The sequence below is a fragment of the Phalangium opilio genome, unplaced genomic scaffold, assembly GCF_054372755.1.
Source record: "Phalangium opilio isolate 3A_F unplaced genomic scaffold, DU_Popi_V2 ptg000045l_1, whole genome shotgun sequence".
In the NCBI taxonomy this organism is placed as follows: Eukaryota; Metazoa; Arthropoda; class Arachnida; order Opiliones; family Phalangiidae; genus Phalangium; species Phalangium opilio.
Window position 1 is genome coordinate 3,251,638 of NW_028324168.1, and position 25,441 is coordinate 3,277,078.

At 34.4% G+C, this 25,441-nt stretch overlaps 10 protein-coding genes across 11 annotated transcripts; 5 read left to right on the forward strand and 5 right to left on the reverse strand.

Moving 5' to 3' along the window:
• The first annotated feature begins 1,344 nt into the window (after window positions 1-1,344).
• Window positions 1,345-3,063, forward strand: c12.1 (spliceosome-associated protein CWC15). Its single transcript, XM_089837791.1, has 5 exons — window positions 1,345-1,499; window positions 1,646-1,794; window positions 1,856-2,057; window positions 2,120-2,221; window positions 2,679-3,063. The coding sequence occupies exons 2-5, from the start codon at window positions 1,664-1,666 to the stop codon at window positions 2,907-2,909; spliced, it is 666 nt and encodes a 221-aa protein (XP_089693917.1). The 5' UTR covers window positions 1,345-1,499; window positions 1,646-1,663; the 3' UTR covers window positions 2,910-3,063.
• A 72-nt stretch (window positions 3,064-3,135) lies between these two features.
• Window positions 3,136-5,560, reverse strand: LOC149676729 (S-adenosyl-L-methionine-dependent tRNA 4-demethylwyosine synthase TYW1-like). Its single transcript, XM_089837790.1, has 2 exons — window positions 5,403-5,560; window positions 3,136-5,340 (listed from the first exon to the last, which is right to left on the reverse strand). The coding sequence occupies exons 1-2, from the start codon at window positions 5,421-5,423 to the stop codon at window positions 3,295-3,297; spliced, it is 2,067 nt and encodes a 688-aa protein (XP_089693916.1). The 5' UTR covers window positions 5,424-5,560; the 3' UTR covers window positions 3,136-3,294.
• Window positions 5,561-9,189: 3,629 nt separating this feature from the next.
• Window positions 9,190-11,554, reverse strand: slmo (PRELI domain containing slowmo). The gene is made up of 5 exons (XM_089838416.1): window positions 11,394-11,554; window positions 11,054-11,219; window positions 10,896-10,982; window positions 10,023-10,093; window positions 9,190-9,933 (listed from the first exon to the last, which is right to left on the reverse strand). Exons 1-5 carry the CDS (start codon window positions 11,423-11,425, stop codon window positions 9,654-9,656), a joined length of 636 nt encoding a protein of 211 aa, XP_089694542.1. The 5' UTR covers window positions 11,426-11,554; the 3' UTR covers window positions 9,190-9,653.
• Window positions 11,555-11,815: 261 nt separating this feature from the next.
• Window positions 11,816-13,742, forward strand: ND-30 (NADH:ubiquinone oxidoreductase core subunit S3). The gene is made up of 4 exons (XM_089838406.1): window positions 11,816-11,949; window positions 12,490-12,558; window positions 12,615-12,988; window positions 13,290-13,742. The coding sequence occupies exons 1-4, from the start codon at window positions 11,868-11,870 to the stop codon at window positions 13,587-13,589; spliced, it is 825 nt and encodes a 274-aa protein (XP_089694532.1). The 5' UTR covers window positions 11,816-11,867; the 3' UTR covers window positions 13,590-13,742.
• Psf3 (DNA replication complex GINS protein Psf3) lies at window positions 13,723-14,788 on the reverse strand. Of its 2 annotated transcripts, none has more exons than XM_089838423.1 (4): window positions 14,627-14,788; window positions 14,405-14,526; window positions 13,849-14,334; window positions 13,723-13,773 (listed from the first exon to the last, which is right to left on the reverse strand). In XM_089838423.1, exons 2-4 carry the CDS (start codon window positions 14,523-14,525, stop codon window positions 13,769-13,771), a joined length of 612 nt encoding a protein of 203 aa, XP_089694549.1. In that variant the 5' UTR covers window position 14,526; window positions 14,627-14,788; the 3' UTR covers window positions 13,723-13,768. The 2 variants fall into 2 exon arrangements, with proteins under 2 accessions (XP_089694549.1, XP_089694548.1); XM_089838422.1 differs by having other exon boundaries at window positions 14,405-14,566; window positions 14,627-14,787.
• On the forward strand, window positions 14,786-15,627 carry LOC149676733 (uncharacterized). The gene is made up of 4 exons (XM_089838461.1): window positions 14,786-14,944; window positions 15,007-15,165; window positions 15,238-15,385; window positions 15,458-15,627. The coding sequence occupies exons 1-4, from the start codon at window positions 14,864-14,866 to the stop codon at window positions 15,499-15,501; spliced, it is 432 nt and encodes a 143-aa protein (XP_089694587.1). The 5' UTR covers window positions 14,786-14,863; the 3' UTR covers window positions 15,502-15,627.
• Window positions 15,628-15,659: 32 nt separating this feature from the next.
• LOC149676734 (WD repeat domain phosphoinositide-interacting protein 4-like) lies at window positions 15,660-19,558 on the reverse strand. The gene is made up of 8 exons (XM_089838391.1): window positions 19,419-19,558; window positions 19,247-19,321; window positions 19,068-19,172; window positions 18,725-18,993; window positions 16,711-16,919; window positions 16,537-16,638; window positions 16,339-16,457; window positions 15,660-15,813 (listed from the first exon to the last, which is right to left on the reverse strand). Exons 1-8 carry the CDS (start codon window positions 19,468-19,470, stop codon window positions 15,704-15,706), a joined length of 1,041 nt encoding a protein of 346 aa, XP_089694517.1. The 5' UTR covers window positions 19,471-19,558; the 3' UTR covers window positions 15,660-15,703.
• A 77-nt stretch (window positions 19,559-19,635) lies between these two features.
• LOC149676735 (thymocyte nuclear protein 1-like) lies at window positions 19,636-20,982 on the forward strand. Its single transcript, XM_089838412.1, has 6 exons — window positions 19,636-19,777; window positions 19,843-20,036; window positions 20,176-20,244; window positions 20,316-20,470; window positions 20,536-20,720; window positions 20,804-20,982. Exons 1-6 carry the CDS (start codon window positions 19,750-19,752, stop codon window positions 20,848-20,850), a joined length of 678 nt encoding a protein of 225 aa, XP_089694538.1. The 5' UTR covers window positions 19,636-19,749; the 3' UTR covers window positions 20,851-20,982.
• Window positions 20,783-23,443, reverse strand: SkpA (S-phase kinase associated protein 1 SKP1-related A). Its single transcript, XM_089838453.1, has 5 exons — window positions 23,283-23,443; window positions 22,900-22,997; window positions 22,615-22,829; window positions 22,406-22,546; window positions 20,783-21,764 (listed from the first exon to the last, which is right to left on the reverse strand). Exons 2-5 carry the CDS (start codon window positions 22,994-22,996, stop codon window positions 21,729-21,731), a joined length of 489 nt encoding a protein of 162 aa, XP_089694579.1. The 5' UTR covers window position 22,997; window positions 23,283-23,443; the 3' UTR covers window positions 20,783-21,728.
• A 284-nt stretch (window positions 23,444-23,727) lies between these two features.
• veli (L27 and PDZ_signaling domain-containing protein veli) lies at window positions 23,728-25,433 on the forward strand. Its single transcript, XM_089838417.1, has 5 exons — window positions 23,728-23,846; window positions 24,075-24,116; window positions 24,329-24,477; window positions 24,538-24,747; window positions 24,811-25,433. The coding sequence occupies exons 1-5, from the start codon at window positions 23,789-23,791 to the stop codon at window positions 24,967-24,969; spliced, it is 618 nt and encodes a 205-aa protein (XP_089694543.1). The 5' UTR covers window positions 23,728-23,788; the 3' UTR covers window positions 24,970-25,433.
• Window positions 25,434-25,441: the final 8 nt, after the last annotated feature.

The following is a 25,441-nucleotide window of genomic DNA, read 5'->3' on the forward strand; positions in this document are numbered from 1 at the left end:
AGAAATACCAAGTTACCAACTGAGATAGGCGTGTTAAATGCTTTGGTCTAAATTAGTAAATTTTGCCTACTTCATTAAAACAAACCCTGACTGACATTTAACTGAAGGTCTGATTTAAACTTGTACCAAACCGAGAGAGATAAGCTCCAAAAGAGAAAAAACTCATTGATAGGCTTTCATATGTTTAGGTAAAACAATTGTTTTCGTAGGTTAAAAACAGTGGTAAAACACCAGGTAAAAGTAGAAGGAAATTGGATTTGTCGTGTTATACCCAAACCCTCATCTCAATTCAATGGTTTTCTTTTTATCTTGAAACGAGGAGGGAAGCAAAAATAAGATAAAAAGGTTTTTTTTCTTTAATCTTCTCTCTAGAGGTAGGAGTGGACTAGGCTCACCTCCGAATCGTCGATCCCTTCAAAGGCAATGGAATTACGGACTAATTAGCGCAAACCGATGAACAAAGGGAAGAGATAAGCCTATCAAAGGATTTTCCCTATGTAGCCTTAATGAACTAAAGAACTCTCGTGAAAGGAGTCTCTTAAGGTTTTTAAAACCCATTTTAGGACAGGGAGAAAAGAAGTAGGATGGAGCGGTAATGATGGTGGGCGATCCGCGGCAATGTAAGTCTCCCAGTGTACCTCGCGCACGCCATTACCCTTCGGTAGTCGATTGTGCTTCCGCCTAGCATCATTGTATTTGTATGAGAACTACTTTATTTTTAAGACACGGGGGGCATTCTCGACATTTTCGTCGACCTAACGAAACACTGAGCATGCTGGGAGGATTTCATTGTCGTAGATGGGGCATGGGGGTACAGACAACAGACTGCAACTTGAAGTTTCAACTCCATCCCTCTGTCCTTCAAGGCGGAATTGAATAAGGTTCGCGAAAGTGACTAACAGACCTAAAAGGAGTTATATTAATGGCAAATATTCATCTAGAATGATTGTCGTTAACAACAATATATGAATCATTAATAAAAATCAACTAAATACGTGTTAATTAAATTATAACATATTAGTACCATTAATAAACCACCTGAAAATCTTGGCATAAGCTACTTTCATTATAAACAAAAAAAACACAAGAAATAACTTTAAAAATAAACATAAAAACCTTGAATTTTATGTTAAGCAACTCGAATTTTCATAATTTTATTAGAATATTTCTAAAATTCAACTTTAATTACACAGATTTAATATAGAACCGTTATAAAAAATTTCCAATTGCCAACAACGTCATTGCAAATGTTTTGAATTAGAAATAAATAGGCTTAAGAGTTCTCAATTTGGATTGGATGATAGGGCTTGCGGTGCCATCTAGCTTTAAACCATGGAACTGGAGTCTGGGAACCGGATCAAAGGTCAAAGTGTGGGAAAATATTTGTTGTTAACTAGGGTTAACGATTAAGTTAAATAACAATTAAAAGTAATTAAATTTTAAGAAATTATTGATTATAAAACGTTCCTTATCAATTTAACTACAGTATAATTATATAAGTAAGTTATTTGATTATTAAGTTGTAAGATATTTTTAAAAAATACCGGTGATAATGCCAAGGCTTAGCGTTGAGTGTTAAAATTTGTTAGTTACAGATTCAAATTTAAAAATTCATGTTAATTTAAATTAATTTATATACTTTCAGGGTGAAAACTAGTAAAATATGACCACCGCCGCTCGACCTACGTTCGAACCTGCCAGAGGCGGAGGAGGACGAGGTGAAAAGGACTTAAGTGCTTTGTCAAAACAATATTCCAGTAGAGATTTACCTGGCCATACAAAACTAAAATACAGGTCGATAAACTGCGTAATATAAACACGAAAACAAACCTAAATTAAACCCCAATTGTTACAGACAACCTGGTCAAGGTACAGCTGAAGAATTAAAAGAGAAAGATTTCAGAAGAGACTTAGATGAAAGAGAAAGAACCGCTATCAGAGAACGAGAAGGAAGAAGAGCTAATAGAGAATCTAGCAGTGGAGGAAGTAGTGTTAAGAAACCTAGGATAGAAGCTATTACAGCATCAAATTTAGACGCTGATGATCCCTTAGATGAGGTATGTTATTTTTAACTAATTAATTTATAAGAGCTGCAAAATTAAATATAATCATTTTAAAGGAAGAAGATAGCGGGGATGAAAGTGATGAAGATGATACTGCAGAGTTAATGGCAGAATTAAATAGAATCAAGAAAGAGAGAGCAATGGAAGAAGCTAAAAAGGTAATATGAATAAATAGATACACAGGGTTCATACAAACCTGGAAAACCTGGAAATATCAGGGAAATAAATAGTTGGCAGAAACCTCAGGGAAATTTCAAATTTTTAGTAAAATTCAGGGAAATTTGCGTCAATCAGGGGCCGAGTAATTAAGAAAAATGTTCGTGAAAATTCCCTCCATAGGATTAACATTACACTATACTTTGGAGGCTCATAACTCTGGTTATATTAGAGATACGGGGATGTCCTTTGATTATGTTATAGTCCTATTTGCCCCCCCCCCTCCTTCGTTAATATTTGCTCCATAGGATACCCCATATACGGGAAAAACCTGGAAAACTCAGGGAAGTATATGGGGAAAAACCTCCCATAAATCTCAGGGAAATTTGTTTTCCAAAAGTTGTATGAACCCTGATACAGTTTAGTTTCAAAATATAACATATTTTGCACGATTCTCAGGAAGCTGAACGTAAAGTTCAAGAAGAAAGAATAAGAATGGAAAATATTCTAAGTGGAAACCCCTTGCTAACGGGAACAAAAGCAGATTTCAAAGTAAAAAGAAGATGGGACGATGATGTGGTTTTCAAAAATTGCGCTAGAGGGGACAGTGATAAGAAAGAAAAGCCTTTTATAAATGACGCGTTAAGATCAGAATTCCATAAAAAATTCATGGAAAAATATGTGAAATAAATGGGTTTTTTTTGTGGTGAAAATATTACTGCAACAACAAACTTTTAATCATTTTTTTTTTTTTGCTTTTTCAATTAACATTTCAGTGACAAAATTGATTCTTGTTTTCATACATTTTGTGAATATCTTATAAATAAATGTGACAAAAAAATATGAAATGTTTGATCTACTTAATTCTTCAACTAACATTACAGTTTAGAAAATAATTTTTTTTCTATTTTAATAATAAAACAAAGACAAAAACAAGAATGATTAATTAATTAATTAATTATGATAAGACTTGGATGGCCTTCAAGATGCATTTAGAATAGAAGTAGAGAACAGATGTGTGCTTATTATTAATAAAATTTCAGTGAAAATTGCTCCAACACATTTCAGTTCTTTATTAACAGCCTCCGATATCTTTCTTGCTTTTCCTGAAGACTCTAGTTTCCACTGGATCAAATCCTCTTTCCTTAGCTCCAAACACAGCCCAATCAGGTGTTTCCGCGTAGTAATCCATTGAAGTGAAGGTTTCCTTTCCATCAGATTCCCAGAAACCTTTCACCAGTTGGTGAAACTTTGGATAATCAATCCAAGTGTGCCATTTTCCATTAATACGAAACTTCTTATGTGCCAACAAAACGCAGTTGGAATGCTCGTGTTCAGCAGCCATTTCATAATCTCCCAATTTATCCGCCAGTTTTTGTACGAAACTCAAGACTTCTTCATGCCAAGGGATGTTTTCCATTGTTAGGGTGCTGGCTTTCGATGTTCCACAGTAAGTAACTCCTTTGATTTCAATAAAATCAGGATTCCCCATCTTGACGAGATTTGCATAGCCTTCAATTTCATCAGTGTTCCATGATTTGACAAGGGTTAGTCTGTAAACAGTGCGTTGTCCTTTGGCTGATAAGGCTTTCAAACTATCCAAGAATCTGGTCCAGAAATCTTTGAACAAAGGTCTATCAATTTTCTTCAAGCTTTCTTTGTTGCTGGCATCAATTGAAACGTATAGTTGGGTGACTGGGTCCAAGTTGGTTATGGCCTCGGGAAATTGAGCATTGGTGACCAGGAAAGTGGATATCTTTTTGCCATGAAGTAGTCGAACAAATTTGTTGATTTCCGGATACATTATGGGTTCCCCCACAAGAGATAAGGCACAATGTTGGACCCGCATTCCTTCAGCTAATCTTTCTGGTATAACTCCGGGCACTCCTTTGAATTCATTGATCATTTTGTAGTGATTTTGCAAGGCTCCTTCAAAAACAACTTCTGGTTCATCCATTTTCCAACGCCATTCAGTTCCAACAGGATTTGAGTGATGTCTCCAACAAAATACGCATTTGTTAGCACAGGCTAGGCTGGGAGTTGTTTCCATGCACCGGTGGCTCTCAATTCCGTAGAAAGTGTGTTTGTAGCAACCTCCACGACCTCTAAGCATTGACTTGGTCCACCGACAAAGTTTGACTCCAGAATGCGATCCAATCAATTTATATCCTTGCTTCGTTAGTTCTTTTCTCAGTAAAGGCGTGATCATTTCTTTTTGTTCCACTGAAACTTCTTGGTTGTTCTTTGCTTGAGGTTTCTTAAGTTTTTGAACCATGTTCCCCAATTCCTCCAGATCCATTATCTCTTTCTCCTCTTCATCATTATCGTCACTTTCCAGAAAATCAGTTTCTTGTAGTAAAAATTCCGCTTCAGGATTTGGTAAAGTGTCTCCAACTTTAACCTCTGGCTTTTTGTTCATATTGGGTATGGTTTCCAATAGTTTCGCTTCCCATTTTTCATAGTCAGCTTCCATGCTACCATTGGCGCTTTTTGATACATTTTCATCAGCCAATTCAATGTTGATGACGCTTTCAGCTCCTAGTTCATCCAACCATGATGCCAAAGACAATGCAGTCTTGTTGAAGTTATCTTCGTAGATAGAGTTACCAAGTCCAAGAATGCAATATTTCAAGCCTTCCAAAGTCTTCTTTGAAACTCTAAAATCGCAACTAGCATCTTGAAGCCATTTACAAAACCAAAGACAACTGTCTGGAGGGCTACCATCCACGTAGGTAGATATAATGAAGACGCAGAATTTGTTTCTGGAACCTTCCCTGCTTAGATTATCATCTGGTTCGTAATCTTTCAAATCAACAACCTTGACTAGAAATTTTTTCTCCTCTAGTTTCTTTGATAAAATCTCTGTGAAATGCTTGGCCTTTCCAGTTTGTGTTCCGTAAAAAATTGTGACTCTGTTCTCTTTATCATGTGGATTAAATTGATCCGAAATGCTATCATGGACTTCATCCCCTGATGAAGAAACGACATCTTGTTCATTTTCATCCGAGGATGAAGCCAGAAAGTTTTCGGCAATATCGGGTGGAAGATCAAGCCCCAAACGTTCCCTTCTCGTCAGTTTGGGTTGATCACTGTCCAGGTTCGGTAGCAGCAGCTCCTGGTCCTGTAAGCGTATTTGTTCTCTTTTAACATCCTTGGCATCAACCTCTGTTCCAGTCACAATACCTTCTTCGGTAAAGTGAACATTCCTCAGAACAAAGGATCGAAAGAAAAGATATACCACAATTCCAGTGGTCAAAGAAATTAAGAAAAGCCCAGTTGAGTTGGTCAGTTGAGGGATATTTAGTAAAGAAGTAGCTTTGGAACCAAAACTTTGGAAAGCTTGAGCAGCGAACAAATTCATCGACATTTTGACGCTTTAAGTGTGTTTAATTTCGTTTATATAAACCAACTGACACGTATAATAAGCCGCCAAAATGGTTGAACTACGTTCTAAATAATTATTAAACAAACACAACCGATCGATTCCCCACCAAACGCGTCAAGATCAAGAACCCGAGCGCTAAGCCTAAAAATCGAAAACCGCGTGAGGTAACCTTGCAGACAACCGAAATACGACGCGCCAATTGGATCGCGAGGAGCCAATAAGAAACTGGCGAGTCTTACCGGCAAAATATGGTGGACAAAAACTACGATTCGTAATTAAATTACCACCTTATATGACAAAATACATTTGGTATAGGCTTAAAATTATATATATAATGAAACCCTAATTTTAATTCCAAACCCTTTACTTTAAATAGTTAGTCCTAAAATTATTCATTAAACACAGAAAAGACAATATCCAAAACCCTAGGCCTACCTTAACAATAAATCAACTTGACATTAAGAGTGCCTCAGGCCCTGATGGTATACCCAACCGCCTCCTCAAAAATTGCGCCGCTTCACTTGCCGCGCCCCTTCTCACCCTCTTTTCAACTTCCCTAACCAGCGGCACCATACCCTCGGAATGGCGTGTTGCGTCTGTCACTCCGATCTATAAAGGCAAGGGTAGTAGAAGTGACGCAGCAAACTATCGCCCAATTAGTTTAACATCCACTGTCTGTAAGGTACTCGAGAAATGCATTCGCGCCCCTTTAATGCAGTTTGTTAACCCCCTACTTAGTACTTTCCAACACGGCTTCCTCAGTGGGCGCTCTGTGGAGTCGAATCTCCTCTCTGCCTTTTCTACTTGGTTAAACGCGTTCGACGAGGGCCACCAGGTAGATGTAATTTATCTTGACATCGCGAAGGCGTTTGACTCGGTTCCCCACCAGCGCCTTTTGGCTAAGTTACAATCACTAGGCATATCTAACAATATCCACCAGTGGGTCCAATCCTACCTCCTTCAACGAACCCAAGCGGTACGCGTTGGCGAATCCTTAAGTGACCCCCTACCAGTGCCCAGTGGCGTTCCCCAGGGCAGCGTCCTCGGTCCCTTATTATTCCTCATTTATATAAATGATCTACCCTCCCATCTAACTTCTCCGTTATGTCTGTTTGCTGACGATCTCAAAATTTTCCGTGTTATTAAATCGCATGCTGATGTTCGGGGTTTGCAATCAGACCTACACCAACTGGAAGCTTGGTCGGCGCGCAATGGTCTCCAATTTAACGGTCAAAAATCCTTGCTCCTTACAGTCCACAATTCTCAATTAGACCTAGAATTACCCACCCCTTACTATCTTGGGGGTTCTAACATCCGTCGTGTTGATGAGTGTCGGGACTTGGGGGTTCGTATCTCCCACAATCTGAAATTTCACACTCATGTTAAGCAAGCATGCAGTCGTGCTAACGGTCTTCTTGCTACAGTAAAGGCCAACTTCCCAAACCTCTCTCCCCGGCTTCTCACACGTATCTTTCACTGCTATGTGCGGCCGTTACTGGAGTTTGGAAGCCAGTTATGGAACCCCTCTTTCCAAGGAGATATTGCCCTACTTGATGGTGTCCAAGGTCGTGCTTCCAAGCTCTGTACGTCCCTGCGTCATCTTCCTCGCGCCACTAGATTATCTGCTTTGGGCTGGACCCCCCTGTCGCTGCGACGTACCTATCTTGACCTCGTCAGTCTCTATAGAGTTTTAAGTAAATCGACCCAGCGTTACTTCACCTCAGTTCCCCACTTACATCAAACGCGCGGAAATAATAGAAAGCTATTCCTTCCCCCTTCCCGCAAGGGCCCTCTGAGACACTCTTTCTTCCGTCGAACCATTCCCATTTGGAACTCCCTCCCTAATGACCTAGTCTCCCAGACATCAATAATTCATTTTAAAACTGGAGTTAAGAAATTTTTGGGCATTTGAATTCTGACATTATCTATCCTACATTTGGAGCTGTAAGGCTATACAAGCCCTAGCTCGGCAACTTCGTTGGAGCAAAAAAAAAAAAAAAAAAAAAAAATAGACGAATTCGGAAACCCCATACTCAGAAAACAACTTTCAGGGGCGCTAGCCATATCGGGGGCCAAATATTTGTAATAACACTTCACGGTAGGTGGCGCTAAAAGACTTGCTCTTGATATTAATTTTTTTCTTAAAAATTTTCGTGTTATTTTGCGTTTGTATATATACAAATAAATTTGTACCTAAGGTCCAAACTTGTTTATGTCAGAATTTATATAATTACTTTAAGTGCAATTAGTTAATAGTTCTCGTTTTAAAGTGTAGGGGGCGAACGGTTTAAAAAAGCGCACTCTCATGCTGATTGGCTAGAATTACGCGCCAAGTCATTAGCATCGTCTGCTCACGGGTCCGTCTAGCCAATCAGCATGAGAGTGCGCTTTTTTAAACCGTTCGCCCCCTACACTTTAAAACGAGAACTAATAACTAATTGCACATAAAGTAATTATATCAATTTTGACATAAACAAGTTTGGACCTTAGGTACAAATTTATTTGTATATATACAAACGCAAAATAACACGAACATTTTTAAGAAAAAAATTAATATCAAGAGCAAGTCTTTTAGCGCCATCTACCGTGATGTGTTATTACAAATATTTGGCCCCCGATATGGCTAGCGCCCCTGAAAGTTGTTTTCTGAGTATGGGGTTTCCGAATTCGTCTATAGAAAAAAGAATTTACGATATTTCCGTCTTCGTAAGTTCGTACTGGATGAAATTCTCATTATTTGTTCAGAAACTGATAAAATCTAATTCTAAATAACTAGTACTTGCATTAAATTAATCCTACAATACGCGTAATCACGTAAATTATTCACTTTTCCAAAAGCCGACAAAGAAACAAGCAAGACAAGACTTGAACCAAAATGGCCGCCTGGGCTCATATTACCTGCCACTTTTTTTTTTTTTGCTCCGTTTTTATTGTCGAGCTAGGACCAAAGAAAAGGTCTTACAGCTCCGGTAAAATGCAACTTAAAAACGGGCGAAATTCAAATTCCATAATCTGAAATTCTCATTATTTGTTCAGAAACTGATAAAATCCAATTCTAAATACTGATTACTTACATTAAATTAATCCTACAATACGCGTAATCACGTAAATTATTAATTTTTCCAAAAGCGGAGCGGACAAAGAAACAAGCAAAACTTGAACCAAAATGGCCGCCTGGACTCATATTACCTGCCATCTAGCGGTAAAACGCAACTTAAAAACGCGCGAAATTTAAATTCCATAATCCTTGGTCCGCATGCAAATAAAAGTAAGAACAATAAAAAATTGTGAAATATATGACGTAATGTAAAATTTAAAACGTGAGCTGACAGACACGTTTTCATCCTTTATCAAAGATAGAAAAAACGTGTTTAGATTACAAGTACTTACACTGATAACCCCAATAGTAATAGATATTAAATGATAGGCTAAGAGTAATAAAAATCAATCAAATTTAGCCAAAATAATTTATTTTTGACATGTTTTTTTTTATATATATAATATAACAGTATTATTATTGTTATTTTGAACAAAATTGTCCGTAAACTTTTAATAATAATACAAGCAGTGCTTGCTTTTGAAAAAAAAAAAAAAAAAATTGGATTATTTAATTTTTTAAACCAACTTTTTGTGGGCCCATAAATTAAATTGGAAAGAAAGCGAAACTACAGCAGTATAAATTTTTGTCTAGTTGATTCCTAGACCTTGTTAAAAAAAGGTTTTTCTCGTTTGTGTTTGTTATTTTAGGCTAACATTTCTGATCATTTAGATTTAACAGTACTACTAACTTTTAATTTTAATATTAATATTAAAGCATTCCAAAAAAAGACAAATTCTTTAAACAGAATTTACCTTTACACGTTTTAATGTAATAATATAGATAAAATATACTTTCTTTCTGAAGGCCACAATTTTCTTAATGGATTATAATCAAATTTAATTTTAACAAACAAGAAAAACCCTACATTAAAAAAAACAACTAAATAATTATCTAGAAGCTCAATAGTATCCTAAAACTAGGCTACTATCATTAAATTTAATTTTAAACGCTATTTTTTAAAATGAAAATGATGATTTTTAGATAAAGGCTCGGCAAAATGACTCAAATCATCCATCCCCTTTTTGGCTACTGTCGTAATTTCATCCATACTTTTAACAGTTCTGGTTGTTAACTCCTGAACTTCGCAATTAATTTTCCCTATCACCCATTCCATAGCTTGTCTCCCTTTACCCGCATTTGAAGAAATTGTTTTTGCCAAAAATGTCTCTAAATAACTGCTAAGTGGAATTCCTTTCACGGTTACTAAGGCTTCTTGTTTCAGTAACGTACTATAGTCAATAAATAAGTCATAATTTACCAAAAGTACTTGATTTTAACAATTAAAAGCTAGGAAATAATTAAATAATTAATTAATTACCAATCATCTCTGGTTGGATGAGGACTGTAGGTTAATTTCTCAACTATAGATAATTCATTACAAAAGGTTATCTGAGAAAAAAACACCCCCCAAAGTTAATTAAATTAATAATTTCTCTTATAAAGTTGTATTTCTTAATTTTTTAAACTCCTAAAATTATTAATTACAGGGTTCATACGATACAACTTTTGGAAAACAAATTTCCCTGAGATTTCCAGGTTTTTCCCCTATAAGGAATATCCTATGGAGCAAATGTTAACGAAGGGGGGGGGGCAAATAGGACTATTACATAATCAAAGGACATCCCCGTATCTCTAATATAACCACAGTTATGAGCCTCCAAAGTATAGTGTAATGTTAAACCTATGGAGAGGATGTTTATGAAAATTTTGCTTAATTACTCAGCCCCTGTTTGACGCAAATTTCCCTGATTTCCCTGAATTTTACTAAAAATTCGAAATTTCCCTGATTTTCCTGAATTTTATTAAAAATTCGAAATTTCCCTGATTTCCCTGAATTTTACTAAAAATTCGAAATTTCCCTGATTTCCCTGAATTTTACTAAAAATTCAAAATTTCCCTGATTTCCCTGAATTTTACTAAAAATTCGAAATTTCCCTGATTTCCCTGAATTTTACTAAAAATTCGAAATTTCCCTGATTTCCCTGAATTTTACTAAAAATTAGAAATTTCCCTGATTTCCCTGAATTTTACTAAAAATTAGAAATTTCCCTGATTTCCCTGAATTTTACTAAAAATTCTAAATTTCCATGAGTTTTTCCTGAGGTTTTTGTCAGCTATATATTTCCCTGATTATTCCAGGTTTTTCCTGTTTTCCAGGTTTGTATGAACCCTGTACTTAAGATTATCTTACATTTCTAGATTGAAATGTTAATGTCTTTTGATTGGGATCTACTTCCGAGTGTTCACTAGCGTAACAAGTTCTATCTGAACCTAGAATCTAATTGATCTTATAATTAATATTTGAAAGGCACTTAATTATTTTGACTCCGTTTATTTTAATTAGCTTACCGCAACAGCCCAAGAAGGTAGGCCCCACTTTGTGCTTATCAATCTGTGTGATTTCAACACTCCATTACTAACTTGTCTATCAACTACGTCAATTCCAACTACAGCTGGGTTCATGGGATTGGGATACTTTCTCCATGTAGCCTGCGCTACCGTTTCCCACGGATGGCTTTAATTAATTAATTAAATAAATCAAAAAAAACTTTTTTTTATTAATTTTTCCTTGAAAAAGGTCGTGACATTGGTTTCAGTTTCAACCACCAAAATGGTGAAAGTTAGGCTTAGGGAACGTTATATTTTATAATTATTTTATTTAAAATAATAATAGAAATATGATTCTTACTTAAATGTATGTTCTGAAGTCCAAATCTTCATTATTTTATTAACAGTTTAATTATGTCTTAACTATCTCATAGAATAGTATTTTTTATAAGGGAGAAGGTGAAGCCCGCACCTTTTTACTTTGATTCCGTATCAAAAAGGAGAGATTTTTTTAATTATTACGTCATATATCGCGTGAAGGGAGAATTTTCATTGGTTGTTAGGAATCTTAAACCATGGAGCAATATTACAAAAGTTGTAGATATCTATAATGAATTTTTAAGGAGAATACATTACCGCTCCAATAAAGCTACTCCATGGTAAATGAAAAAAGGGCAAAGGGCAGTACTAATTTACAAAACGTGACTTTGAAGTTCTAAAAGTGCAGTTCGGCAAATACAAGGCTAATTTGCAAGGTTAATTTTGCAAACCATTTTGGCCTGCACTAATTCCCCTCACTATATATTTGCAAACCGTTTTCTAATTAAAATTAAAAATGGCTGCCCTCCTTAAACCGTCGTTTCTCCGTAATTTACCTAAATTGGGATCTCCAATATGCTTTCAAACCCGTTTAAATGGTAATTATCTATGAAAAATTTTAATATTTCAATGACTAAAATATACTAGACGGTTTTAAACCCAAATAACTAGTTACAAATCCCAAATTAAAGCAATTTACCTTAAGCCTTGGCTAAATTTTTCCCGGGCCATAATGTAACGTTAAGGTCAAGGGGTCAATCATCTCGTATTTTTAATATAATTTAATTTTAAAGTTAAACCCGTGGTAAATGGAGCCCTACTCCGAAATTACAGCCAAATAACTAGTTACAAATCCCAAATGAAAACAGTTTACCTTAAGCCTTGGCTAAATTTTTCCCATAATGATGATAATGTTAAGGTCAAGGGGTCAATCATCTCGTATTTTTAATATAATTTAATTTTAAAGCTAAAACCGTGGTAAATGGAGCCCTACTCCGAAATTACAGCTAAATAACTAGTTACAAATCCCAAATTAAAACAGTTTATCTTAAGCCTTGGCTAAATTTTTCCCGGGCCATAATGTTAAGGTCAAGGGGTCAATCATCTCGTATTATTTTTAATATAATTTAATTTTAAAGCTAAACCCGTGGTAAATGGAGCCCTACTCCGAAATTACAGCGATGCTAAGGCCGAAACCCCATCAAAACGTGAGCTTATAACAATCCATAAGTGATTAAACATAATCTTACATACTTCTTCATAGCTACCGTTGCCCAACCAAACTTGATGATTCGTAGTCAGCTTAAGGATTTTGGTCAATACGTAGCAGACTGTCTCCCTAAGTACGTTCAGCAGGTGCAGCTGACTCATGGCAATGAACTTGAAGTTATGATTGCACCTGAAGGGGTTGTTCCTGTTCTAACATTTTTAAAGGATCATCATAATGCCCAGTTTGAATCATTGGCTGACATTGCCGGAGTTGATGTTCCATCTAGAGAAAATCGCTTTGAAGTTGTTTACAATCTTCTCTCTCTAAGATACAACGCGCGTATTAGGGTTAAAACTTATACTGATGAATTAAGTTCATTAGATTCTGCTAATGATGTTTACAAAGCCGCTAATTGGTATGAAAGAGAGGTAAGTTTTGTAACAAATTAGCCTTATTCCTGATCAGCGCCACCTACCCATAGTGGCGACTTTGAGAACTACTGTAATATGCAAGCCAACCAGATGTCGCTAAAATCTGGTGACGCAATTTTTGGTAAGACCCGAGAGTGCCCCTCAGTGATGTCACCAGGTTTTAGCGACATCTGATTGGCTTGCCGCTTACAGTAGTTTTCAAAGTCGCCGCTATGGGTAGGTGGCGCTGATCAGGAATAAGGCTAATTAATTGAACTGACATTTACAGTAATTTTTTACACTTTTTATCTTCCTCCAGATTTGGGACATGTACGGAGTTTTCTTCACAAATCATCCTGATTTGAGGAGAATTTTAACTGATTACGGGTTTGAAGGGCATCCATTTAGGAAGGATTTCCCTCTAAGTGGTTATGTAGAAGTCCGTTACGATGATGATGTCAAAAGGGTCGTAGTTGAACCTGTGGAACTTAGCCAAGAGTTCCGTAAATTTGATTTGGTTGGACCATGGGAAACTTTCCCAGCTCATAGGTCTGCATTGCCTGGTCCCCAAACGGAAGAGGTTAAAATTCCTCAACCACCAAAAACGGAGAAGAAATGAATGATATGTTAAATTATTTCAATTGTTAAAAGTTGAAATGTCTGTATTTGTAAATATTTAATAGGTTAAAAAGTTAAAAACTAATTGATATCATTAGGAAGAAGAAAAAAAATTAAAATAAATTGCAATAAACAAGTTTTGGCTTCAGTTTAATTTGCTTTGTTTGTTTGTTCTTAATATCAAACTGAAAAAGAAAATAATAAATATTATCTAATTAACTTTAATTGTTAATTATTGAATATTTATTTCAATAATCAACCTCTTTTCCTTTTCTTGTGATTGTTGATAACCTCAGCTGTCAATATCTTGCTTGTTTTCCTCGATTGCCAATTCTCAAAGTCGCGTATAGATTTTTGGCTAACGAGATATAATTCCTTCTCCTCTATTTCCAAAGTTAATGAAAAATCATTATGGATATTTCCTTTCAAAGCGTTTTGAGAATAGTCTATTATCTTCCTAAGTCTTTGTTGAAAAGCTTGAATTAGTGATTTGGATATTTCTTCCGTATCAGGGAATTGAAATTGTAGTAAATATAGCCCAAATTTGTAGTAATAATGGCTATGTTTAGTGAAGTCAACGGTTGTAGCATCAGCTGATAATATTTCCCTCATAGTCTCTTTATAAGCTTTGGGAACTTCAGCCTTACAAAGGTTTTGTCTGACAAGATCCTTGACTACCCATAAGGGTAGTTCTAACTTGGTTCCAGCTTGTATTTCCTCAGTTTCAGTAGATGTACTTAAAAAACCTAAATAAACATACTTTCCTTACTAGGCCTAGGAAACAACCTAAAAACTTTCAAAATATTTAAAACAAACCTAATTTAGCAACATTTTTCTCAAATTTACACGGAACACGTTCATTTAAAGCTAATATACTATCAATTGAAAAATAATCCTCATTTTCGTAACAGTCTCTCGAGCTTGAAGTTGACGACATGCTTTAAAAATTATTCAAATTTCGCGCCTCTAAAGCCAAGGCTTAGCATTGAAAGGATTTATTAATAAAATCTTATTTCTACTAAAATTCATTAACTTTACCTTAAAAGTTGTTAATTTTTACATTAATTATCTAGTAGGCTTCTTATGAAACACATAATCAAGCTTTAAAGTTCATTAATTAACCGAATAATAACAAAAGATTCGTGGGAAAACCATAAAGCAAACCCGCGCCAAATCCAAAAAGAATTGACCTATGACCTTATAAGTAGACGAACTAAGACTATATCCGTAAGCCTAACGATAACGTTATCTTCTTTGCACTTGAAAGTTGTAAAAATGCAAGCTTTAAAACAATTAATTAGTATTAAAAACGGCGGGTTATTTGCAATAAAGACCTTCCCTTCCAGCTACATTCTAGTAAATATGAAATTTAATAAAAATAACCATAATAAAAATAAATCTAACCTAGGCCTTTGTAGGCTACCCATGGTTATAGCTCAGCCCAACCAAACCCCCAGGGGGCCGGGCAAAGTGGTCCAGTTGAAAAGGGTAAAATTGCAAGGAAAATCCCTGCATTTTTAAAATTAGAAGAAGGCAAAACTTATAGCTGGTGTACCTGTGGACTGAGCAAAAAGAAGGTTAGATCTGTTAAGCCTTTGCTTTTAATTTTAATTAAACATAAATTACGTTTCTAACCTCCCCCCCCCCAGCACCTTTGTGATGGTTCTCATGGTAAGGATCCCAACAACAAACTTAGACCATTGAAGTTTACTGTTGATAAAAGCAAGACTTACCTTATTTGTTGTTGTAAACAAACAAATAATCGACCTTATTGTGATTTAACTCATGTTAAAACATGTAAGCGTTAAAAATAATTGTTAGAAACATTTACACAGTTTATTTTAATCAATCTTTCTTCTTTAAAAACAGTTATCCCGGAAGGAATTAGGAATTCCCTTAATATCAAACTTTAAAAAAAAATCAGACTTAAACGACTAATTAATTAATAAATGATCCAGCTAATATTTCTGTAGTTTAAATAAAATTAATTAAATGTATAATTAATTTAGCAATAAAGAAAAAAAATAGTATATTTTCTATACATATATTATCAATATTTAACCACTGATAATTAATTTTGATACTAATTTTAATTTTTACAAGTTTTTTAATAATTCAAAAATCACAGTTATCACAGAGGTCCAAATAAATGTCATAGGCTTCTCTGTTGCAATTTCCTTCTTGGTTAAAAGAAAATTTATGGAAACTTCCATCTACACAAATGGCTACAAAAATAATTAAAAGTTCATTAAATTAAATACTAATTACTAAAAACTTTTATTAGAAGTTCATTAAATTAAATTAAATACTAATTCAGGGTTTGTACAAAATTTTTGAAATGAAATTCCCTGACTTTTCCAGGTTTTCCCTGACTAAATTCCACAAATTTCCCTGACCATTTGCAATAACGCACATGGTGAACACATATGAAAACCAATCTGAATTCACTTGAATCAATTTTGCACAAGTGTTTTATAACTATTTTGTTTAAATTTAACTTTATCCAAGTAAAGTATAAATAACCGGAGCGAGCGAAGCGAGCTCCGCGAATTTGGGGCTCTAGTCAAATGTCAGAGAATACATTTTCTGGCCACCCTTATACTGCTATCCAGACTTAAAATTTCCCTCCAATATATTTTTCCCTGACATTTCCCTGACTTTTTAGGCCCATTTTCAATTTCCCTGACTTTTCCAGGATTTCCAGGTCGTGTACGAACCCTGTAATTACTAAAGTTTAAAAATCAATTCACCATAAACTGAAGATTTTGAACCAAAAGCGCAGATGCAAGCGCATTCAGCTGCAACAGTAAAATTTGCAAGAGCCCATTGTGACTCTACATAAGGACTTATGAATCCCATATTGGAAAAGCTACAACAAAAAAAATTAATATTAATTAATTAATTAAAACTTTATAATTAATTTAAGCTTAAATATATCTTATAATTACGTTGATCTACGGTTCAGACTTGTATCTTTCAGAGCAAAGACATGAATGGTTCCTTTATCACTGCTTGCCACCAGGAACTCTGAATCATGACTAAAATTGATGCTAAAGAGAGAGAATAACTTTAATTTAATGCCAAAATCTTAATTAAGGTTTAACTTAAATTAATTAATTTACCAATAAAGGGTTGCTGGATCAGCCCCTCTTCTAAGCTCAACTAATTGTACTTTTTTCACTGTATCAAAGACCCTAATTAGGGTTCCCTTTTTGGAAGCTGTTGCTAACTTAGTTCCTTGTTGATTAAGCGCGATACAAGCTATTTCAGTCTGATGGGCATTGATACAAACTGGAGTTGTTGAAAGACCAGGTTCAGTTAGAGCCAGATCCTTCAAATGAATAAATAAATAAATAAATAAATAAATAAAGCTTCAACAGGGTTCATACAACTTTTGGAAAACAATTTTCCCTGAGATTTATGGGAGGTTTTTCCCCATATACTTCCCTGAATTTCCCAGGTTTTCCCCATATACTTCCCTGAATTTCCCAGGTTTTCCCCCATATACTTCCCTGAATTTCCCAGGTTTTTCCCCATATACTTCCCTGAATTTTCCAGGTTTTCCCCCATATACTTCCCTGAATTTCCCAGGTTTTTCCCCATATACTTCCCTGAATTTTCCAGGTTTTCCCCATATACTTCCCTGAATTTTCCAGGTTTTGTCCCCATATACTTCCCTGAATTTCCCAGGTTTTGTCCCCATATACTTCCCTGAATTTCCCAGGTTTTCCCCCATATACTTCCCTGAATTTCCCAGGTTTTGTCCCCATATACTTCCCTGAATTTCCCAGGTTTTGTCCCCATATACTTCCCTGAATTTCCCAGGTTTTTCCCCATATACTTCCCTGAATTTCCCAGGTTTTGTCCCCATATACTTCCCTGAATTTCCCAGGTTTTGTCCCCATATACTTCCCTGAATTTCCCAGGTTTCCCCATATACTTCCCTGAATTTCCCAGGTTTTGTCCCCATATACTTCCCTGAATTTCCCAGGTTTCCCCCATATACTTCCCTGAATTTCCCAGGTTTCCCCCATATACTTCCCTGAATTTCCCAGGTTTTGTCCCCATATACTTCCCTGAATTTCCCAGGTTTTGTCCCCATATACTTCCCTGAATTTCCCAGGTTTTTCCCCATATACTTCCCTGAATTTCCCAGGTTTTTCCCCATATACTTCCCTGAATTTTCCAGGTTTTCCCCCATATACTTCCCTGAATTTCCCAGGTTTTTCCCCATATACTTCCCTGAATTTCCCAGGTTTTTCCCCATATACTTCCCTGAATTTCCCAGGTTGTCCCCATATACTTCCCTGAATTTTCCAGGTTTTGTCCCCATATACTTCCCTGAATTTCCCAGGTTTTTTCCCCATATACTTCCCTGAATTTCCCAGGTTTTTCCCCATATACTTCCCTGAATTTCCCAGGTTTTGTCCCCATATACTTCCCTGAATTTCCCAGGTTTTGTCCCCATATACTTCCCTGAATTTCCCAGGTTTTGTCCCCATATACTTCCCTGAATTTCCCAGGTTTTGTCCCCATATACTTCCCTGAATTTCCCAGGTTTTTCCCCATATACTTCCCTGAATTTCCCAGGTTTTTCCCCATATACTTCCCTGAATTTCCCAGGTTGTCCCCATATACTTCCCTGAATTTTCCAGGTTTTCCCCCATATACTTCCCTGAATTTCCCAGGTTTTTTCCCCATATACTTCCCTGAATTTCCCAGGTTTTTTCCCCATATACTTCCCTGAATTTCCCAGGTTTTCCCCTTATATTGAGTAGAGTATCCTATGGAGCAAATGTTAACGAAGGAGGGGGGGGGCAAATATGACTATTACATAATCTCTAATATAACCAGAGTTATGAGCCTCCAAAGTTTAGTGTAATGTTAATCCTATGGAGGGGATGTTTACGAACATTTTGCTTAATTACTCAGCCCCTGATTGACGCAAATTGAACCCTGATTTCCCTGAATTTTACTAAAAATTCTAAATTTCCCTGAGGTTTTTGTCAACTATTTATTTCCCTGATTTTTCCATTCCAGGTTTTCCCTGTTTTCCAGGTTTGTATGAACCCTGTTCAATGATTATTCCATTCCCAGATAAGATGATAAAAGGATTATTAATTATTATAATCTCACCACTATCTGTACACATCCTAATTTGTTTGCCGGAAAGACTAGTAGTTGTCTCTCGGAACTACTAAGAGGACTCACTTCGCACAAACCTCTAGGGTTATCAATGGTATCGAAAGAAAATAGTTTCACTGGTAAATGTGGGAAGCTAAAGACGTGAATCTGATTCCTGAGTGCTATAAAAATTCTATCCCTTTTCATTCTGACAGAAATGACTTTGGATGTAAAAGTAAATTCCATAACAAAAGCTTTCTTATCATCATCCCATATTAAAACTATTAAAAATAATTATAGAAATAGTTAGGCTTAAATTAAATTAAATTAAGTATTTTAAACTGATAACCCTTACCAGTATTATCAGCATATTTAGGTCTAGAACCTCCACCAACTATTGCAACAACATTAGTTCTATGTAACATTTCACACGCACCTACACTACCAACATCTAATGATTCTGTTCAAATTAATTAACAATTTAGGTTATAATTACCTAGATTAATGGTTTTATTTTTTTAATTAAAAATGTACCAATATGTGCAATTTCAGAGAGTGGTTCCACATTATAAATTCTACACCCTGATTCCATAGCACATGTAAAACATCCTTGATAACAATAACAACAAAAACATCGTAAGCCTTGGTTCTATTGTGATGTAAACAATGGGTGGTAACAACACGTTAGGCTTAGAATATTACTCACCATGATCTTGATTAAAGCGTAAACTTAAAACTCCTTGATTATTCCGTATCATAATTACACTAATTTGCCCAAAATTGACTTCATAGGCGTGTTAAAAATATTATTAATTCATAAAACCAATAACAAAATAAATACGAAGAAAATTACTACGACCTTCGCATTAAACACGTGGTGATGTTATTATGAAATTCAAGAGTGTCGTCTGCTACTCTTCTTGCAAAAATGACGTCATCATTTAAAAACCCAATAAAAACAGCTTGTTCTTAGTAGATTTGCGCGGTAAAATCAGCTGTTACGTAAAGTTGCGTGTAAGACTGAAAGGCGCGCCACGATGCCACCCCAAAAACGGAAAGATGAGGGTATTTATATCATACTTAAAATTGACATTGATCAATTGTAATTAATTACGATTAGCTTATTACAGCTTCATCCGTAAGATCCACGAATAAAACTAAAAAGGCGCGTAATTCCTCGGATTCTGATGATTCTATGCCAGCAACTGTTAGAAGGGCCAAGGGCTTAAAGCAAAATGTCCCGCCGCCTAATAAACCAACTTATAATCACTGGCTGATGAAATCCGAACCTGAAAGTCGGATTGAAAAAGGAAAAGATGTTAAAGTAAGTAGTTTTAATAAGTCATCATAATCTTGTCAAATTGGTGGGCGGATGATGAACCAAGATGGCGCCGCTACTATTGCTAAGCCTACTTTGATATAATACGCCGCCATGACACTTGACTAACCCTAATGGAATCCAGTTTGGAATTGATGATCTGAAAAAATGTCCGGAACAAACAAGTGGTTGGGATGGAGTAAGAAATTATCAGGTAAATATTAATTGATGCTAATTAAACCTAATTAACAAATAATATAAAAAAAAATATATATATAAAATTAGGCCAGAAACTTTATGAGAGACATGAAAGTTGGCCAAACTGCATTCTTCTATCATAGCAATTGCAAAGAACCAGGAATTGCTGGAATTATAGAAATTGTGAAAGAAGCTTACCCTGATTTCACGCAATTTGACAAAAAAGAAGCTCATTATGACCAGTAAATCTCATATTCTAAGATATACAAATTTTAATGATTAAAAACTGGCGTTTTTTTTCTTGTAGATCTAGCAGCAAGAATAATCCTAGATGGGATATGGTTGATGTAAAATTTGTGCGTGAATTGAAAAGGTTCATAAGTTTGAAAGAGCTAAAAGCTGTTCACGTGGAACATGTTAAAAATAGTGGACCTCTTCAATTCATGTCCTTATTCACGAGAGCTCGACTTTCAGTTCAACCTGTTACAAATGGTATAAGCCTAATAAAAATAAGTTAACCTAAATGTATTTCCAAAAAAAAAAGGCTTCCAACATTTCTTTTAATCCATCCACAGATGAATGGGATTTCATTTTATCATTAGAAGACAAAGAACAAAGTTAACTGTTCCCTAACAATCCTTTAAAATCCCCTTTTTCCCCCTTGATTCTGATAAGTTCAAATGTCAAAGTGTATTTTATTTTGTAATTTTTTTTAGTAATAATAAACTGATATAATCAAGTTTTTTTAATCAAATTTCGAATTATAATTCAATACTTTGTTTCTCTTTAAAAGTCAAAAAAAAAAAAATGCCTAACAATCCTTTAAAATCCCCTTTTTTTCCCCCCCTTGATTCTGATAAGTTCAAATGACAAAGTGTATTTTATTTTGTAATTTTTTTTAGTAATAATAAACTGATATAATCAAGTTTTTTTTAATCAAATTTCGAATTATAATTCAATTCTTTGTTTCTCTTTAAAAGGCAAATATCCCATGATATTGGTTTCATGAAACTTGGCCTTTAAATGATTCTCCCCTTTAATAAGTTACCAATATAATACATGTTTTTGTGTTGTTTTTCGTGACATTCTTATTTATAAAGCTGCTTAAATTTTTTATATTTATTATTTAACAAACAGAATGGTTGGTTAATTAGTTATGTTTTCAAAATTGATTAGTTAATTACTGAGGAAATAATAAGAGAAAAATTAAAATTCCTAATCAATACCAATAGCAGTTTTATTTGAAAAGGAAAGGCTCCATCTTGTATTTTTATTCTTTAATCAACTTGTGTGTCTTCAAATTTGATTAAAAAAGGGTTGATAATTGATATTGTTTACTAATTAATATTATCCAAAAAAGGACCGAAACACTTTGAAAGGGAGATTAAACAAACAAACAAACTAATGTAATAAAAAAGTTCTTTTTTTTTTCGTTCATAAGTTTTTTTTTTTAAGATCACATAAGAAAACTCTTTGGTGTTTTATTTTTAAGTTTTTTATTTATTTTTCTTCACACCATTCGTTTTCCTTTCGCACCTAAATTAATTTAGAATAATTAAGAGTTATTATTAGGAAGCCCATTAATTTATAATAAAGCTTAATTTTGGTTAAATAAATAGTTAAAAACCATTAAAAAAGCTTTATTTTGGTTAAATAAATAGTTAAAGACCATTAAAAGCTTGATTTTGGTTAAATAAATAGTTAAAAACCATTAAAAAAGCTTGATTTTGGTTAAATAAATAGTTAGAAAACCATTAAAAGCTTGATTTTGGTTAAATAACTAGTTAGAAAACCATTACAAGCTTGATTTTGGTTAAATAAATAGTTAAAAACCATTAAAAGCTTGATTTTGGTTAAATAAATAGTTAAAAACCATTAAAAGCTTGATTTTGGTTAAATAACTAATTAAAAACCATTACAAGCTTGATTTTGGTTAAATAAATAGTTAAAAACCATTAAAAGCTTGATTTTGGTTAAATAAATAAAAACCATTAAAAAAGCTTGATTTTGGTTAAATAAAGTTAAAAACCATTAAAAGCTTGATTTTGGTTAAATAACTAGTTAAAAACCATTAAAAAAGCTTGATTTTGGTTAAATAAATAATTAAAAACCATTAATTGCTATGGCAACTGTTTACCAATCCCAAATTTCTTAAAAATAATTAAAAATAAACGTACTTGTTCTTCTTCAATGGGTGTAAAGTCATTTTTGATGTTGAAAGTTTTGCGAATTTCCTCAGGAGTCTTTCCCTTAATCATATTAGCCACTGTTTTGCACGTAACATCTAACAAACCTTTGATATCCAAGTAATTTGCAGCCTAAAAAAAAGATAAAAAATATTAATTAATAAAACTTTAAATAAACCAAAATTATTCTTAAAACTTACCAAAATGAGTTCAAAAAGAGTTCCTTGATCAACTTTGAGAAAATCAGCGTCCCAAGAGCTGATATCATCAGTTCTTTTCTCTTTGTTTTCATCATCTTCCGGTGGGGGAGGATCTTCTTTATGGTAAGTGGCCCATTGGATCACTTTCTTCAAAATGGCAGAATTAACATTTGGCAAAGGGACCACTTCTTCTTCATCTTCGTCCATACCCAAATCTAATTAGGCAAAATAAAAACAATTAGAAACAATAATCAAGGCTATTTTTCACCCCCTAATCTACAATACCTTCGAGCATGGTTTTAATTGTAACAGAAGCTTTAGCAATTTCAACATCAACTTCAAAGATTTCACCATCCGAACTCTGAAGCTTGATGTTCGGCATTCTAAGCAATTAATTAAGTCAAATTTAATTTAATATTAAGAGTTAAGACTAGCCAAGGCCCATCCAACAAAAAAAAATATAATTTTTCTAAAAGACTCCGGAGTTGACAACAAAGTTTAAACAGAGAATCGGCACTCAATCTTATTTTCACGTATAGTCAAAGGCAGGGGGGATACCGATCGTGTCACTTCTCTATTAGCCAAGGCTTACCAACACGGAAAATGAAAGGAATTTACCGCGGTTTCCCATTTCACCTCAAGTTTTAATTACAATTTGAAATACTTACTTGATTCTGCTTTATATAAACTAGATAAATTGTTGAACGCAACTAGTTTAATTTAATTTACAAAAGGATCACAGAGATTTGTGTAATCCGCTGATGACTGAACAACAAAATGAGTCCGAGTCCCGTTTCCCAAAATTTCCGAATAAGCAATATTCTATGGCAAATTGGCACTGTACCAACACGGAGTAGTTTTATTGGAGTGACATCAAAAGTTTAATTGAAAGTCTTCTATTTTGTTGGTAGGTCTCCTATAATATAGCTCCATGGTTATAAATTAGCAATGTACCAACAAGGAGTACTTTTATTGGAGTAGCAATAAAGGTTTCCTTGAAAGTCTGCTACATTATTTCTAAGTCTCCTTTAATACTACTCCATGGTGGGAGATTGAAAAATTTAGGGTGGGCCTAATTTGCCCAGAAAACTTTTGCAAACCATTTTTACAAACTATTTCGCAAAACAATTCTTTGCAAACATGGCAAGAAAAAAGGCGGGCCGTAATTAAAAATATGGCCGCTATTACCGAACCGCCGATAACGATGGGAGAACCTTTAACTCTAGAAAGAGGTAATTAAATTGAATACTAATTAAAAAAACTGAATTCTACTCACTTGATTAAATTATTTTTGTTATAAAATATATAAGAAATGCTATATTAGTAAGGATATAATACTCGGAAACATTTTTGACTTTAAGCCTTAGTGTAAACAAACCGAGGCCTAAATTAGGCTTACCAAATTTTTTAATTAAAAAGTTTACAAAAATTTTAATTATAAATAATTATTTTTAATTTAGATGTGAAAAGGGCAATTGAATTGCTCGAGAAACTTCAAAAGAGTGAGTACACTAAGTGGCTAGGTATGCGGTCTTTTACTAACACTAATAAAACTTAATGGTAGAGCCTGCAACCCTGGTAGATATATTTTTGTAATAACCTTTGACCTTTGCATGTCGCTTTTCTAAATTAATTAATTAATTAATTAACTAACACATTATATCCTTTAGAATAAAATCTAATCATAAATTTAATTCACGATGTATTTTTAAAGGTGGTGAAGTCCCTTCTCAAAAACTAGCCGCTTTGCAAAAGGTTTTGCAAAGTGATTTCTGCAGTGCAGTTAGAGAAGTTTACGAACATGTTTATGAAACTGTTGATATTTCTGGTAGCCCCGATATTAGAGCCAGCGCTACCGCAAAAGTATTTTGCTCAAATTGAGTAGATTTTATACGAGTTTAAATAAATAATACTGTTTTTTAGGCCACAGTGGCGGCTTTTGCAGCTAGTGAAGGCCACGCCCATCCCAGAGTTGTCGAACTTCCAAAAACTGATGAAGGTTTAGGATTTAATGTTATGGGTGGAAGAGAACAGAACTCCCCTATTTACATTTCTAGAATCATTCCCGCGGGGGTTGCGGATCGTCACGGGGGTTTAAAAAGGGGTGATCAACTTCTTTCCGTTAACGGAGTTGTAAGTTTTGATTTTACAGGCTGTTAAATTAAATCTGACCCTAAGTAATTTTGTTTAATGAAGAGTGTTGAAGGGGAGAACCATGAAAAGGCGGTTGAACTTTTAAAAGCCGCTCAAGGGACAGTGAAATTGGTTGTACGTTATACCCCAAAAGTATTGGAAGAAATGGAATTGAGATTTGATAAGCAAAGAGCCATGAGACGGAGACAAAATATGCATTAAAAAAAAAATCTCTCAAACATTCCAATTGAAGTTGAACTTACTTTCAAATTTAAAATCCATTACTTTTTTTAAAAGTTTTTTTTTTTCTATATCACCATCTTAATTATATAATCATGTTGTAAACTAGGTAATCTAATTAATTAATCTTAAAGACTTATTTAATGGTATTAAGACATTCCCAATATTCCAGGACCATACTTTGTTGCAACTTGCAACCTTGAAAGAAATCTAAATAAATTTAAAGTTCCAAAGTGATAATTATTAATTAACAATATTTAATTAAATTTTTTTTCCTTTGGAAATTCAAATTTCAGGTTCTTTTAAGATTGCAACTTGTATAGTATACTCTAAATAAACTAAGGAACATTATACCCGGTGTTGTATTTAATCATAGTTAAATTTAATCTAGAGAAAATTAAATCATGTATTCAATTTGAATAAACCATTTTTTTATATAACATTCATATTCATG

Excerpts from the sequence above, each read along its gene's own strand:
- LOC149676729 (XM_089837790.1), bottom strand. The coding sequence starts at position 5,423 with ATGTTCACTTTACCGAAGAAG. Across the intron at positions 5,341-5,402 it reads TGTTCACTTTACCGAAGAAG|GACCAGGAGCTGCTGCTACC; the intron begins GTATTGTGACTG and ends ATACGCTTACAG.
- ND-30 (XM_089838406.1), top strand. The coding sequence starts at position 11,868 with ATGGCTGCCCTCCTTAAACCGTCGTTTCTCCGTAATTTACCTAAATTG. Across the intron at positions 11,950-12,489 it reads CTTTCAAACCCGTTTAAATG|CTAAACCCGTGGTAAATGGA; the intron begins GTAATTATCTAT and ends TTAATTTTAAAG. Across the intron at positions 12,989-13,289 it reads CTAATTGGTATGAAAGAGAG|ATTTGGGACATGTACGGAGT; the intron begins GTAAGTTTTGTA and ends ATCTTCCTCCAG.
- SkpA (XM_089838453.1), bottom strand. The coding sequence starts at position 22,996 with ATGCCGAACATCAAGCTTCAGAGTTCGGATGGTGAAATCTTTGAAGTT. Across the intron at positions 22,830-22,899 it reads AATTAAAACCATGCTCGAAG|ATTTGGGTATGGACGAAGAT; the intron begins GTATTGTAGATT and ends TTGCCTAATTAG. Across the intron at positions 21,765-22,405 it reads CACCCATTGAAGAAGAACAA|GTGCGAAAGGAAAACGAATG; the intron begins GTACGTTTATTT and ends AAATTAATTTAG.
- LOC149676734 (XM_089838391.1), bottom strand. The coding sequence starts at position 19,470 with ATGATACGGAATAATCAAGGAGTTTTAAGTTTACGCTTTAATCAAGAT. Across the intron at positions 18,994-19,067 it reads TAAATATGCTGATAATACTG|TTTTAATATGGGATGATGAT; the intron begins GTAAGGGTTATC and ends TATTTTTAATAG. Across the intron at positions 16,639-16,710 it reads GATCCAGCAACCCTTTATTG|CATCAATTTTAGTCATGATT; the intron begins GTAAATTAATTA and ends CTCTCTCTTTAG.
- LOC149676735 (XM_089838412.1), top strand. The coding sequence starts at position 19,750 with ATGCCACCCCAAAAACGGAAAGATGAGG. Across the intron at positions 20,471-20,535 it reads AAAGAAGCTCATTATGACCA|ATCTAGCAGCAAGAATAATC; the intron begins GTAAATCTCATA and ends TTTTTCTTGTAG. Across the intron at positions 20,721-20,803 it reads AGTTCAACCTGTTACAAATG|ATGAATGGGATTTCATTTTA; the intron begins GTATAAGCCTAA and ends ATCCATCCACAG.
- c12.1 (XM_089837791.1), top strand. The coding sequence starts at position 1,664 with ATGACCACCGCCGCTCGACCTACGTTCGAACCTGCCAGAGGCGGAGGA. Across the intron at positions 1,795-1,855 it reads CATACAAAACTAAAATACAG|ACAACCTGGTCAAGGTACAG; the intron begins GTCGATAAACTG and ends CAATTGTTACAG. Across the intron at positions 2,058-2,119 it reads CTGATGATCCCTTAGATGAG|GAAGAAGATAGCGGGGATGA; the intron begins GTATGTTATTTT and ends ATCATTTTAAAG.
- veli (XM_089838417.1), top strand. The coding sequence starts at position 23,789 with ATGGCCGCTATTACCGAACCGCCGATAACGATGGGAGAACCTTTAACT. Across the intron at positions 24,117-24,328 it reads GCTCGAGAAACTTCAAAAGA|GTGGTGAAGTCCCTTCTCAA; the intron begins GTGAGTACACTA and ends GTATTTTTAAAG. Across the intron at positions 24,478-24,537 it reads GAGCCAGCGCTACCGCAAAA|GCCACAGTGGCGGCTTTTGC; the intron begins GTATTTTGCTCA and ends ACTGTTTTTTAG.
- slmo (XM_089838416.1), bottom strand. The coding sequence starts at position 11,425 with ATGAAGATTTGGACTTCAGAACATACATTTAA. Across the intron at positions 10,983-11,053 it reads TACCTTCTTGGGCTGTTGCG|ATTCTAGGTTCAGATAGAAC; the intron begins GTAAGCTAATTA and ends AAGATCAATTAG. Across the intron at positions 10,094-10,895 it reads TAACATTTCAATCTAGAAAT|ATAACCTTTTGTAATGAATT; the intron begins GTAAGATAATCT and ends TTTTTTTCTCAG.
- LOC149676733 (XM_089838461.1), top strand. The coding sequence starts at position 14,864 with ATGCAAGCTTTAAAACAATTAATTAGTATTAAAAACGGCGGGTTATTT. Across the intron at positions 14,945-15,006 it reads TCCCTTCCAGCTACATTCTA|GCTACCCATGGTTATAGCTC; the intron begins GTAAATATGAAA and ends AGGCCTTTGTAG. Across the intron at positions 15,386-15,457 it reads TTTAACTCATGTTAAAACAT|TTATCCCGGAAGGAATTAGG; the intron begins GTAAGCGTTAAA and ends CTTTAAAAACAG.
- Psf3 (XM_089838423.1), bottom strand. The coding sequence starts at position 14,525 with ATGTCGTCAACTTCAAGCTCGAGAGACTGTTACGAAAATGAGGATTAT. Across the intron at positions 14,335-14,404 it reads GAAAAATGTTGCTAAATTAG|GTTTTTTAAGTACATCTACT; the intron begins GTTTGTTTTAAA and ends ATGTTTATTTAG.